Raw genomic sequence first — 15,235 nt, forward strand, 5'->3', positions numbered from 1 at the left:
GAACTGCCGAACTTGAAGCAAATCGTTTGAGTTTGTCGAATTACTCCAACGTCACCCAAAATCACTCGAATTTGAAATTGGCGAACCGTTCGACTCGAACATCGCTCAACTCTAATAACGACGTCATGTGAGCCTGCGGAGTATGAGTGCTGACACCACTGGAATTCCACTGGCAAGGAAGGTTATCTTAAGTGTTTTTATTTTAACAGGTGAAACCATGGGGAATGAGATGAGGTTTTGCCAAGTAGTGGACAAGTCATTTAATCACTCATCGCATAGCACCACCTTCCTCTAATTGAGGAAGGTCCAGCCTTTGCTATGTTAGGCATTTGGTCAGATGAGGGCAGGTTCCTAGTTGACTTCTGACTATATTCACATTGGATTATTACAAAACGTGATGGGGACAAACCAGCACTGGAAAGGCCTGTGAAGAGTGAAGATATGTCCTGCACCGGATCTGGTGTCTTTGGAATCCAGTGGAGGACCTGTGGTGGAAGGGGCTAGTTGAGTATATTTTATTTTTTTTTTAAAACCCTTCTGGCTCATATATATAAACTAAACTGGTAGCTAAGTGGCTGACCTTTTTTTTCAAATTTTTTACAATTTTTGTAATTTACTCTAATTTTCAAATTTTGGGAAATTCTGTTAAAATTCAATTAATTTACAATAAATCTCCCATCCTTATTATCTTTAGATCTATGCAGATATTTTGAAACTCTGGATCTGAATTCAGACTGCTCTAAAGAATTTGGATATTAATCTGTACAAATTTTCAGACCTCAAATTAAAATATTAAAATTTTAAGCATTTATAGAATGTAGAAGATACTTTAAAAGAACCGCAACTAAAAATGAGATGAGTTAAAGAAGATGAATAAGATAGGAAAATGTGAAAATGGATTATGATTTTACTGCAGCATATGTTACCTGAAAGAAATCAGAAAAAAAGAAATTAATACTAAATATCAATACAGTAACCAATTTACTATTATTCAGCAAATACTTTAAGTTCCAATTAAGATGGTTTATAGTTATAATCTAGATCTAGATTAACTAAACAATGCACCCAAGAGATTGGATTTGTGTATAACCGGGGCCAGCAAGAAAGGTGAATGGAAAGATAAAATTTATTTTTTTTAGTCTACTTTTATTATGCTTTAGGGTCTCTGGTGACTATGACGGCTCATACAAATGGCCATGCATTTCAGTCCAATCTTGGACCGCAGTACATAGATGGGCCATGGGCCTGTGATCCGACTATTACAGCTATGTAGAATTATATGAAGTTATCACACTTGGTTCTGGAAAGCAGCTGCCAGTCCATGAATTAGCGGTTTGCTCTCAGATAGATTGGCTTGATGTGGACGTCTGCATGTGCCCTAAGAAGGAACAATCCATTCACAACAATTAACTTCAAGGTCAAAACCAAGCAAAATGGAGAATTTGAATTTCGGTAAATTGGCTCATCACTTGTACAGTTCTCTTCTAAAATAATCTAATATTTTAATGTGGACTCTAATACATACTCATACTCACCGACTCATCTTCAGGTCTAAATCGGACATGACGTTCTTGAAAAACAAAGAAAATATTTGATTCATTTTTATTGTGGATGTTACTTGGTGGGAAAGTCATGGTGATGAGTTGTCACTGCTCATGGGTAGAATGGTGGTTGTCACTGCTAGAGAGTACTACTATGGGGCCACTTTGGTAGTACCTAGGCCCGCATTTTTGAAAGACGTACCTGAGTGAGTTTCTTGTTGAGGGACACCTTTATACAAAGTTCTTCGTCGGATGGCAAGGATAATCTGATGCATAAGTATGATGCCAATAATGATGGGTATTCCCACATACAGTACAATATAGCATTGGCTGCTGGATGACGAACCTAAACAAAAAAGAAAAGCAAAAATTACCTTTAGTGGTCAGCTAACTTTGGACCCTAGATATTTATCAACATTACGTTTCTTGATGTTTCTTAAAAGGGAACCTGTCAGGTCCAATATGCACCCAGAACTGCAAGCAGTTCTGGATGCATATTGCTAATCCCTGCCTAAAGCTGGTGTCACACACAGCGACAACGACAACGACGTCGCTGCTACGTCACCATTTTCTGTGACGTTGCAGCGACGTCCCGTCGCTGTCGCTGTGTGTGACATTCAGCAACGACCTGGCCCCTGCTGTGAGGTCGCCGGTCGTTGCTGAATGTCCAGCTTCATTTTTTGGTCGTCACTCTCCCGCTGTGACACACACATCGCTGTGTGTGACAGCGAGAGAGCGACGAAATGAAGCGAGCAGGAGCCGGCACTGGCAGCTGCGGTAAGCTGTAACCAGCTTAAACATCGGGTAACCAAGGGAAGACCTTTCCCTGGTTACCCGATGTTTACGCTGGTTACCAGCCTCCGCCGCTCTTGCTGCCAGTGCCGGCTCCTGCACTGTGACATGTGGCTGCAGTATGCATCGGGTAATTAACCCGATGTATACTGTAGCAAGGAGAGCAAGGAGCCAGCGCTAAGCAGTGCGCGCGGCTCCCTGCTCTCTGAACTGTGACATGTAGCTGCAGCACACATCGGGTTAATTAACCCGATGTGTGCTGCAGGAGAGCAAGGAGCCAGCGCTAAGCGCGGCTCCCTGCTCTCTGCACATGTAGCACAGCGACGTTATGATCGCTGCTTCTGCTGTGTTTGACAGCTAAGTAGCGATCATAACAGCGACTTACAAGGTCGCTGTTACGTCACCGAAAATGGTGACGTAACAGCGACGTCGTTGTCGCTGTCGTTTAGTGTGAACCCAGCTTAACTGTCCCTGTATCTAGCAGCATAGATAAAGGGATCTTTAGAAAAGTATTTCTAAAGATCTTTAATTGTATGCTAATGAACGAGGGGACTAGTTCCCTGGGCGTTAGTTCCCCTGGCTAGTTGGCTCCATTAGCATGTTAGTACACCCTGTGGGCCCCTGTGAGTGTGCTAATGTGTCGCCCCAGGGATGCTGAGCCTCTTCAGGGACGCTACAGGGTTTCTTCAATATGGCAACAGGTACTGTTAGTTTTGTATATGTCGTGATGCTACTCACGGCTTGCGGACAGGGATGTGAGTGACCGCCGCTGCAGGTTTTTACGAGCGTCTGGGGCTGGTGGGGTCTGCAGCCAGATGATGTAGCCTCCTGTGCGTGAGGCAGGCCCCAGGGGCTCGGGTGAGCAGAGAAGCGGGTCCAGAAATAACACAGGCTGAGTCCAAAAATCTTCAGGTGTTGTTAAGGTGAGCTGACCCGGGCGATGCTGCGATAAACCAGGTAAAACCAGGGCTCCTTCAGACCAGTCTGAGGGTAATCAGTTAGCTCGCCTTCCTAGCACTTCTGTGGTCCATCCAGGGAGTCGCAACTGCCTTTTCTCCCCTGTGTTTGGCCCGTTTGCCAGCAGCATGGACCATGAGAGATAGCTTCAGCTCTGTCTCCTTATGGGTCCCTGCGTTGCTGCTGAGGCCCGGACTATGTGTGGTTGGTGAGGTACCTGTAGTTCCCCTCACCGGCAGGTTTAGCAGGTCATTAAATTGGAGTCTGCTCTAGGGACCTGTTCCCCGTACATGCCTAGTCACCAGGAGCATCTCTTTATTCTGACTCTCGGTGACCGTTCTCCCCCGCCAACTGTCACTACACTGCGCAGGGTCTGACTAGTGTGAGCGCGCGTATCCCCTAGCGACCGCCGCTCACTACTACCAGACTGGCTCGCTCCACTCTTTTCCTGACAACCTCTGCACTTTAGCTCTCAGCCCCTCCACTACACCCCTTGAAAAGAATTGAAGGCCAGACCCCTCTGGAGACTGCCCAAGGGTCCCATCTAATGGTGTGGGAGACCTGGTTGCTATGTGTCTGTGCGTACACACCTCATTCTGACCCTTAGGATTGCCTGGAAGTACTTTCCCAGCATAGGTGCAGTACTCAGTGGTGCCTGACCGGGTCAGGGGCACCACATTAACATGCTAATGAATACGCAGCGTCACAGGATGATCTCACTCACTTATCCGCTGCCATCACGTTAGAAGCTGTATTTCAGCTCAGTGCACATGACCCCGGAGTTTCGGTCATGCGCACTATAAAGCCGGGTGTACGCGTCCTGGCTTCAAACTGAAGTAGTGCACATGACCAAAAGTCCGGGGTCATGTGCACTGAGCCGAAATCCAGTGTTGGGCTGTGATGGCAGTGGAGAGGTGAGTAAGATCATACTGTGACGCTGCGCATTCATTACCTTGTTAGCACGTCCACAGGGGCCCACAGGGGCTTACTAACTTGCTAATGGAGCCGACTAGCGTGTAGAACTACAGTTTTAGATTTACTTCTAAAATAAAAGAGGTTGGCAGTGCCTTTAAATTGCATATGTCTCATTCTTCTTTTCAACTTACGTACAGCCGAAAAAGACAATAATCAAAAGTATGTGAAATGTAGTTCATTTTTACTGTAGATCTATTATGATGGTTGCAAAATTTTTCATGTTTTGTTTCGACCTGCCTAAAAACTGAGTCCATCGATAAATATATTACTGTACAGTTCAGAGATGATCTCCATATAGATATCAATGGAGTTGCCATAAAGCTTTGATAAGTTGATGTTTTAGCTTTAGGCCCTGTGTGCACACTGCGTTTTTACCCGTGGTTTTACCCGCGGTTTTGCTGCAGAAATTTCTTGAGAAATGTTTGTAATCTTTCTGCATACATTTCTCAGCAAAACCTATGGGGAAAAAATAGCTGTGCGCACACTGCGTTTTTTTTCTCAAGAAAATTATTATTATTATTATTTCTGCAGAATTTCTTGAGAAAATTTCTTGAGAAAATGTGCATGTCACTTCTTTTCCGCAGGTAGCTGCGGTATTTTACTCCATTCACTGTAATGTAATCGCGAAATACCACGGGTATACCGCAGGCAGAAAATGATGTGCGGTATACCCTCGGTATAGCCGCAGTTTACCTGCGGTAATGTTCATCACTGCATGCGGTTTTCCAGGGAAGTGATGTCATTATGACAGGAAGAGGACGCGGAGCAGAGTAAACACACACATCACACTCCCTGGACGCCGCACGGAAGCACTTCCGTGTGACCTCCGGTGGGTGCCCGTGCAGTCTGTGTCCTGCTCCAGCCCCGCGGCTGCCTGCACTGCAGTGTCAGTGTCTGCCTGCAGTATCAGCAGCTTCTCACGCTGCAGTGCTGGCAGACACGGGGATTACGAGCGCTGCTGTCAGATTAGGTGAGGTAATTGCCTGCTGTGACAATCTCCTGACGTCAGCGCTGTCACTGCCTTCTATGCCCGTCTCGCGGGCGGCCCGAGACTGTCACTAGCGGTGACGTCACGGGCTCTCGCGATACTGCTGAGAACGCGGCGGGCATAGAAGGCAGTGACAGCGCTGACGTCAGCGCAGGAGATCATCACAGCATGTAATGATCTCATCTAACGTCCTGATGGCAGTGTTCGTTATCCCCTGCAGTGACTTGGGCTGACCTATTGATGTTAGCTCAGGTCACTGCATTACTCTCCCAGCCAATGGGGAACATTCTGTTCTTCATTGACTGGGACAGTGACTATGGTATGGATTACGCTGGACCTGGAATTGATTGTTCTTTTCAATAAATTGGTGAAAGAGGGAATGTTTTAGGCAGTGTTTTTTCAAATAAAACTTTTTTTGTTATCTATTTTTTCTTTATTACTGACTGGGTTGTTGATGTTGGGTATCTGATAGACGCTTGACATCACTAACCCCAGGGCTTGATGCCAGGTGACATTACACAACTGGCATCAACCCCATATATTACCCTGTTTGCCACCGCACCAGGGCAACGGGATGAGTTGGGGCGAAGCACCATGATTGGCACATCTAATGGATGCGCCACTTCTGGAGCCGCTGTGGCCTGCTATTTTTAGGCTGGGTAGTGTCCAATAACAGTGGACCTCCCTAGTCTGAGAATACCAGACCACAGCTGTCCGCTTTACCTTGGCTGGTGATCCAATTTGGGGGGGACCCCATGTTTTTTGTTTTAAATTATTTATTTAATGTAAAATAACAACGTGGGGTGCCCTCTGTTTTGGATTACCAGCCAAGGTGAAGCTGCCAGCTGTGGTCTGCAAGCTGCAGCTGTCTGCTTTACCCTAGTTGGCTACAAAAGATAGGGGGGACCCCACGTCATTTTTTTTTAATTATTTATTTATTTTTTGGCAAAATACAAGGCTAAGCACCCTTTAGTGCCACATGAAAGTCACTAAAGGGTGCCAGCTTAGAATATGCAGGGGGTGGGACAGTATATAGATCTTTCTCATCTATTATCTATCTATCTATCCATCTATCAATCTTTCCCTCTATCCATTATCTGTCTGTCTATCTATCTATCGATTATCTATCTATTATCTATATTATTTAAAACTAAGAAAAAAGAGTCTTTCAGTTTGCCAAGTAGCGAAATATACCCACACAAGCCATATTGTGAAAATATATAAATATTTATTATAAAGGCTGTAAGGGAAAACAATACATAGGCATACATAAATATACACAAACATAGGACCAAGGGAATTGGTGCTGGAGGGGAAACCCCACGTGTCCCAAGCATTCATTCAGGAGAACAGGTCTCTACTGAGTAGCGGCAGACATACCATAATAAAGTGACATCAGGCAGAAAAAGCTCAAGGAGAGTAAGAATGGCCAAGAAAGGCCAATGCAGTTGTTAGCCAAAGCCGAGCAAAACCTACCAGAAGGATATGATGCCGAGGGCACACGGAGCGAAACACGTGTTGGGACGCCTGGTCCCCACGTGTTACCCTGGCCCTCGGCATCATATCCTTCTGGTAGGTTTTGCTCGGCTTTGGCTAACAACTGCATTGGCCTTTCTTGGCCATTCTTACTCTCCTTGAGCTTTTTCTGCCTGATGTCACTTTATTATGGTATGTCTGCCGCTACTCAGTAGAGACCTGTTCTCCTGAATGAATGCTTGGGACACGTGGGGTTTCCCCTCCAGCACCAATTCCCTTGGTCCTATGTTTGTGTATATTTATGTATGCCTATGTATTGTTTTCCCTTACAGCCTTTATAATAAATATTTATATATTTTCACAATATGGCTTGTGTGGGTATATTTCGCTACTTGGCAAACTGAAAGACTCTTTTTTCTTAGTTTTATTCAATTGTAGAGTTGTTGCCTTTATTCATCAAGTGGCCCTCTTTGATTTATATCTATATTATTTATTGCATTTACAGCATAAAAAAAGCGGAGGGACCAACCTGCGGAAAAACCGCGGCAAAAACGCATGCGTTTTTCCCACGGTTTTGGTGCGTTTTTTTACCGCAGGTGCGGTAATCTTCAACTCCCAGAAGTTTCTCAAGAAATTTTCTTGAGAAAAATCACTTTTCTAGTGCGCACATAGCCTAAGACAATCCCTTGATTTTCTACTTACCATCATTACCATCTTTAGAAACAGTTGTGAAATTTAAGGAGATCTTTTCATTGCTGGTAGACTTTTTTATGTAACAAGTAATTACTGGATAATGCTCCGGTTTAGAAACAACAAATAGGCTTCTTAAACTCCCATCTGGAATGAGAGTTGTCCACCCTTTTTGTTCTGTATCATTCAAGGTCCATTTAATCACATCCCATTCATTTGTCCAGTTGAAAGCAACACACAGTAAGACAGTTGACTCTGAATCTTTTGGGTGCTTTTGTACTGACGTAAGTATTGACAAGGTAGGTTTCTCTGGATTATGTTCTGAAAAGAGATCACAATTATTGAGGTAATGACTAAACTTCCTAAAATACTGCATTGTACTTCAGGAGCTAACATAAAACTCATGGATCCAAAGTCTACACCCGACACTTCCACTATCAAGTCTTCTTATGTGGTCAAAGGGTCTTTAAATTACCTAAGTTACCAGCTTTAACTTCTACCTCTGCACTCCCTACAATTATACTCTAGTAGATACCCCAATGAAAATGTGATCACCTGGATTAAAAAAAAATTATTAGGGGAAAAAATGTAGAATGGTATCCCCATACCACAATGCAATACATACAACCCAGTGGCATATTGTGGCATACAAGGAACATGAATTGTAGCTTAACCCTTCACCCACGGGCAATTTTCCGTGTTTCCATTTTTTTTCTCCCCTTTTTTCAAGAGCCATAACTTTTTTATTTTTCTTGTCAATTTTGCCATATTATGGCTTGTTTCTTGCGGGATGAGCTGGAACCATGAGTTTTATCATACAGTGTACTGGAAAATAGCAAAAAAATTTCAAGTGCGGAAAAACTGCAAAAAATGTGATTACACAATTGTTTTTTGGATATTTTATTCACAGTGCTCACTACATGATTAAACTGATGTGTTGGTGTGATGTCTTAAGTTGGTACAGGTTTATAGACACCAAACATGTATAGGATTACTTTTATTAAAGGGGATAAAAAAAAATTCACAATTTTGTCCAAAAACATTTTTTGTGCCATTTTCTGAAACCCATAGCCTTCTCATTTTTCAGTATCTATGGCTCAGTGATGGCTCATGTTTTGCGTTTCAAGCTGATATTTTTAATGGTATCATTTTTGCACAGATGCTACATTTTGATTATTGCATTTTGCGTAAAATTTGCGGTGACCAAAAAAAACGTAATTTTTGCGTTTGGATTTTTTTTTGCCGCTACGCCATTTACCGATCAGATTAATTGATTATATATTTTGATAGATTGGGCGTTTCTGAATGCGTCGATACCAAATATGTGTATATATTTTTTTAACTCTTTAATTTTCCATGGGGCAAATGGGGGGTGATTTGAACTTTTAGGTTTTTTTATTTTTTTTAATTTTTGAAAACTTTTTTTAGCTTTTTTTTATTTTATTGGTACCCTAGGAGATTATAACAAACAGCTGTTTGATTGCTCTTCCATTTCTCCAGATCACAGCTACACAGCTGAGATCTGGAGAAAAGCTGCTTTAGGGCGGCTTCTCACTTGCGAGTTTCTCGCAGTAGAGCAATGCGACAAAAACTCGCATTGGAATCGGACACATGTTAGTCAATTATTCAGCCCGCATTTGCGATTTTTTTCTCAGTCCAAATCGGACTGAGAAAAAAATCGCAGCATGCTGCTTTTTTGCGAGTTTCTACTGCGAGTCTCTCCAATGCAAGTCTATGGGAGCGTGTAAATAATCGGATGTCACGGGACGGCACTCACACCATCCTAGTGACATGCAATTTTCTAAATACATTCCTCGCATGTAGCACCAGCGTTCACAGGAGATTAGCATTTCTGCTGTTCAGAGGGATGCTGATGATTGATGATGCTGCTGAAGCATCGCACTTAACATCAGAAGTGATCAGACAGTGTGGACTTCAAATTCCCTAAGGAGTCTATTAAAATCAATAGAAAATGTAAATAAAGTTTTTAAAAGTATAAAAAAATAAAAAAAAACCCGAAAAGTTGAAATCTCCTTTCTGTTGCCCCATTGGAAATAAAACAAACAAAAAACAACCCACATATTTGGTATCACCAAGTTCAGAAATGCTCGATATAGCAAAATATAAACTAAATTTATCTGATCGGTAAAGGACGTAGTGAGGAAGAAACTAAACTCCAGAATTACATTTTTTAATCGCCACAACATTGCATTAAAATGCAATAATGGGAGATGAAAAAATTGTATCTACCAAAAAACGGTGTGATTAAAAACATCAGCTTGGATGCAAAAAATAAGCAATCACTGAGCCCCAGAGGAGAACGCTATGGGTCGCGGGAAATGGCGACAAAAGCGCAATTTTTTTTTGCACAATTTTTTTGACAAATTTTTATTTTTTGTTTTTACTGCTTACATAAAAGTAAGACTATACATGTTTGGTGTCTACGAACTTGTACCGACCTGGGGAATTATAATGGCAGGTCATTTTTACCATATAGTCAACATCATAAACAAAAAATCCAAAAAACTATTGTGGAATTGCACTTTTTTTGCATCTGGTGAGTAATACATATCAATAGGACCATTAGAAATACAAAATTGTTGACGTGTTCAATGCTTATTTCATCCACTGTGGATAGATAGATGGATAGATTATAGATATGAGACAGATACATGGATAGATTATAGATTATAGATATGAGACAGATACATGGATTGGATACATGTATTCTTACCTGTAACAATTAAAGTGTTGGCTAGATTGAAGGTCTGGTCCAGTCCTGATGAAGAGCAGTAATACACCCCGGAGTCAGATGTAAGGACATGCATGATCTCCATGCTTTTTACATTCCTATGTTCACAGTGGGCAAAATATCTACCTTCGTTTCGTGAGTAACATGCACTTCGTGCCACGGCCTCTAATCCTCCGTCCTCTTTTTCTTTGTACCACTGAATATTGTTGCCTTTGTTACTAATGCCACATGTGAGGTTGGTGTTCTTCCCCTTCTCTACAAAGAGGACATGTGAAAAATCAGGGATGTTTTCATCTGTAATTATTTCTGAGGGGCAAAAATATTCACATTAAGACCATAATACATCAGACATACTTACACATTACACACATATACTTAGGACAAAATATGCATACAAGGATATATAAAATACACAGATTCACACAACTAAGGGTGTGTGTCTGTTTACTAGTACAATGTCTGTAGAGAAGAACACAATTTAGCTGTTTAGACAGAAATATCAGCATTTTAGAAACCTAGAAATCTACAGTCACTGGACTCACAGACCGGTGTGCCGGAGTACTAACTGCAAATACTGCGCGTCCACCTCTGCAACTATAGATTTACTCTACTAAAGATTATCTATTATCTATTGACTATTCTAACTTGTAGATATCCCTCTATCCCTCTATCTACCTAACCCTCTATCTATCTATCTATCTATCTATCTATCTATCTATCTATCTATCTATCTATTCTATCTACCTAACCCTCTATCTATCTATCTATCTATCTATCTATCTATCTATCTATCTATCTATCTATCTATCCCTCTATCTATCCCTCTATCTATCTATCTATCTATCTATCTATCTATCCCTCTATCTATCCCTCTATCTATCCATCCCTCTATCTATCCCTCTATCTACCTAACCCTCTATCTATCTATCTATCTATCTATCTATCTATCTATCTATCTATCTATCCCTCTATCTATCCCTCTATCTATCTATCCCTCTATCTATCTATCTATCTATCTATCCCTCTATCTATCTATCTATCCCTCTATCTATCTATCTATCTATCTATCTATCTATCCCTCTATCTATCTATCTATCTATCTATCTCTCTGTATCTATCTATTCCTCTATCTATCTATCTATCCCTCTATCTATCTATCTCTCTGTATCTATCTATTCCTCTATCTATCTATCTATCCCTCTATCTATCTATCCCTCTATCTATCTATCTATCTATCTATCCCTCTATCTATCTATCTATCTATCCCTCTATCTATCTATCCCTCTATCTATCTATCTATCTATCTATCTATCTATCCCTCTATCTATCTATCTATCTATCTATCTATCCCTCTATCTATCTATCTATCTATCTATCTATCTATCCCTCTATCTATCTATCCCTCTATCTATCTATCTATCCCTCTATCTATCTATCTATCTATCTATCCCTCTATCTATCTATCTATCTATCTATCTATCTATCCATCTATCTATCCCTCTATCTATCTATCTATCTATCTATCTATCTATCCCTCTATCTATCCCTTTATCTATCTATCTATCCCTCTATCTATCTATCTATCCCTCTATCTATCTATCCCTCTATCTATCTATCTATCTATCTATCCCTCTATCTATCTATCTATCTATCTATCTATCTATCCCTCTATCTATCTATCTATCTATCTATCCCTCTATCTATCTATCTATCTATCTATCCCTCTATCTATCTATCCCTTTATCTATCTATCTATCTCTCTGTATCTATCTATTCCTCTATCTATCTACCTAACCCTCTATCTATCTATCTATCTATCTATCTATCTATCTATCTATCTATCTATCTATCCCTCTATCTATCTATCTATCTCTCTATCTATCCCTCTATCTATCTATCTATCTATCTATCTATCTATCTATCTATCCCTCTATCTATCCCTCTATCTATCCATCCCTCTATCTATCCCTCTATCTACCTAACCCTCTATCTATCTATCTATCTATCTATCTATCTATCTATCTATCTATCCCTCTATCTATCCCTCTATCTATCTATCCCTCTATCTATCTATCTATCCCTCTATCTATCTATCTATCCCTCTATCTATCTATCTATCTATCTATCCCTCTATCTATCTATCTATCTATCTATCTCTCTGTATCTATCTATTCCTCTATCTATCTATCTATCCCTCTATCTATCTATCTCTCTGTATCTATCTATTCCTCTATCTATCTATCTATCCCTCTATCTATCTATCCCTCTATCTATCTATCTATCTATCCCTCTATCTATCCCTCTATCTATCTATCCCTCTATCTATCTATCCCTCTATCTATCTATCTATCTATCTATCTATCCCTCTATCTATCTATCTATCCCTCTATCTATCTATCTATCTATCTATCTATCTATCCCTCTATCTATCTATCCCTCTATCTATCTATCTATCTATCCCTCTATCTATCTATCTATCCCTCTATCTATCTATCTATCTATCTATCTATCCCTCTATCTATCTATCTATCTATCTATCTATCTATCTATCTATCCCTCTATCTATCTATCTATCTATCTATCTATCTATCTATCTATCTATCCCTCTATCTATCCCTTTATCTATCTATCTATCCCTCTATCTATCTATCCCTCTATCTATCTATCTATCCCTCTATCTATCTATCTATCCCTCTATCTATCTATCTATCTATCTATCTATCTATCCCTCTATCTATCTATCTATCTATCTATCCCTCTATCTATCTATCTATCTATCTATCCCTCTATCTATCTATCTATCTATCTATCTATCCCTCTATCTATCTATCCCTTTATCTATCTATCTATCTCTCTGTATCTATCTATTCCTCTATCTATCTATCTATCCCTCTATCTATCTATCTCTCTGTATCTATCTATTCCTCTATCTATCTATCTATCCCTCTATCTATCTGTCCATCTATCTATCTCTCTCTCTATCTATCTATCCCTCTATCTATCTATCTATCTATCCCTCTATCCATCCCTCTATCTATCTATCTATCTATCTATCCATCCCTCTATCTATCCCTCTATCCATCCCTCTATCTATCCCTCTATCTATCCCTCTATCTGTCTATCCCTCTATCTATCTATCTATCTATCTATCTATCTATCCCCCTAACCCTCTATCTATCTATCTATCTATCTATCTATCTATCCCCCTAACCCTCTATCTATCTATCGATCTATCTATCCATTTATCTATCTATAGCTCTATCTATCTATCCCTCTATCTATCTATCCCTCTATCTATCTATCTATCTATCCCTCTATCCCTCTATCTATCTATCCCTCTATCTATCTATCCATTTATCTATCTCTTTGTATCTATCTATCTATCCCTCTATCTATCCATCTATCTATTATGTATCTATCTATCTATCTATCCCTCTATCCCTCTATCTATCTATTATGTATCTATCTATCCCTCTATCTATCTATTATGTATCTATCTATCTATCTATCCCTCTATCTATCTATATCTATCTATCTATTTATCTCTCTATTTATTTACCTATCCTTCTATCTATCGATCATGTATCTATCTATCTATTTATCTTTTGTCTGCTTGTCTATATATCTATCTCCTTTTTATTTACCTATCTATATTTGTCTTTCTTTCTCTTTCTTCTTTCTGCCCTCACTTTCTTTTATTTTATTTCTTTTGTTCTTCCTTTTAAAAAGAAAGAAAAACAAAAGAAATAAAAGAAAGCGAGGAAGAAAGAAACAAAGAAAGAAAACGAAAAAAACAAAAGAAATAAAAGAAACGAGGAAGGAAGAAAGAAAGAAAGAAGAAAGAAATAGAAAATATGTTTTCTTTCTTTTGTTTTTTTTCCTCCTTTCTTTTGTTTTTCTCTCTTTCTCTGTCTTTCTATCATCTATCTACTATATTGTTTGTTTTTGTTTCCATTTTTTCCATCCCATGCTTTATCTATCTTTCTCTATAAGGGAATAGACATGCTTTTGCTATATCAGTATTTACACAACTTCAATATGAGCAGGATGATAGTAAAGCCCTTGTAGGAGACGCCATCACATAACATCTGGACAAGTCAGCGCTGACTAATGATATAAAGTAGTTAGTTTAGTTTATGACTTACCAGGGATAAAAGTAGAAAAGGCAAGAACAATCCAGAGGTTCATGTTTCCTCGCACAGTAGCAGCCGGTTATAGTTAGAGAGCGCTCACTGACTTCCTGTCCTCTCAGCACGAGGAAACTCACAAAGTGTTAGAGACCACCGCCGTGCTAGATTGTGCTGGTACATAGTGAGGGGAGGTCAGCGGTGATGTATGGTGACAGAGGAGCGGCTTCTGCTTCTATACGGTTACTTTGTGTAATGCTGTCTGAGATCTATAGCCTTATAATAATTATACACCTTTGTGGGTGGCTCCAAATATTGTGTATTTTTCACTAAGTAATAAACTTTGTTTTTGCGTCTGCATGCTGTGGGAGGGGGGAGAGAGCTGAAGTGATAAATGAAATTAATCTGAAACTGCTGATCACAGCATAATCACACCGAGAACATGGACCAATCTATAACATATACAGAAAAAAGCTGCCTAAAGATGGGATTTTTCTTAACCTCGTAAGAACAGCAATTTTCCGTTTTTCGTTTTTATTTTTCTTTCCTTTTCTTTCGAGAGCCGTGACTTATTTTTTTCTGTCAATCTTGCCATATGAAGGTTTGTTTGTGGGACAAGTTGTACTTTTAACTGAAAAAATTAGGTTTACCATGTAGTGTACTGAAAAATGGCAACAAAAATTCCAAGTGCATAAAAATTGAAAAACAAAAAGTGTTTTGGGAGTATATTATTCACTGTGTTCAATATATGGTAAACCTGATGTGTTGTTGTGATGCCTCATTCTGTTCCGAGTTTGTAGATACCAAACATGAATAGGTTTACTGTTATCTAAGGGATTAAAAAAAATCAGAAGTTTGTCCAAAAATTGGTGCACTATTTGTGCTATTTGCCATGACCCATAACATTCTCATTTTACAGGATATAGGAATCAGTGAT

The 15,235-nt window shown here is 39.7% G+C and overlaps 1 protein-coding gene across 1 annotated transcript; it reads right to left on the bottom strand.

The window, feature by feature from the left end:
• Positions 1–899: 899 nt before the first annotated feature.
• LOC142257599 (uncharacterized) lies at positions 900–14,422 on the bottom strand. Its single transcript, XM_075329735.1, has 6 exons — positions 14,317–14,422; positions 10,154–10,477; positions 7,432–7,740; positions 1,744–1,887; positions 1,536–1,570; positions 900–926 (listed from the first exon to the last, which is right to left on the bottom strand). Exons 1-6 carry the CDS (start codon positions 14,357–14,359, stop codon positions 900–902), a joined length of 882 nt encoding a protein of 293 aa, XP_075185850.1. The 5' UTR covers positions 14,360–14,422.
• Between the last annotated feature and the right edge of the window lie 813 nt (positions 14,423–15,235).

The sequence above is a fragment of the Anomaloglossus baeobatrachus genome, chromosome 12 (genome assembly GCF_048569485.1).
Source record: "Anomaloglossus baeobatrachus isolate aAnoBae1 chromosome 12, aAnoBae1.hap1, whole genome shotgun sequence".
Classification (NCBI taxonomy): Eukaryota; Metazoa; Chordata; class Amphibia; order Anura; family Aromobatidae; genus Anomaloglossus; species Anomaloglossus baeobatrachus.

What these genes read in the sequence shown, in the direction of transcription:
- LOC142257599 (XM_075329735.1), bottom strand. Translation starts at nt 14,359, where the DNA reads ATGAACCTCTGGATTGTTCTTGCCTTTTCTACTTTTATCCCTG. An exon ending in CTTTTCTACTTTTATCCCTG is followed by an intron (nt 10,478 to 14,316) that starts GTAAGTCATAAA and finishes TTTGCCCCTCAG; the next exon opens with AAATAATTACAGATGAAAAC. An exon ending in TCAACAAGAAACTCACTCAG is followed by an intron (nt 1,571 to 1,743) that starts GTACGTCTTTCA and finishes TTGTTTTTCAAG; the next exon opens with AACGTCATGTCCGATTTAGA.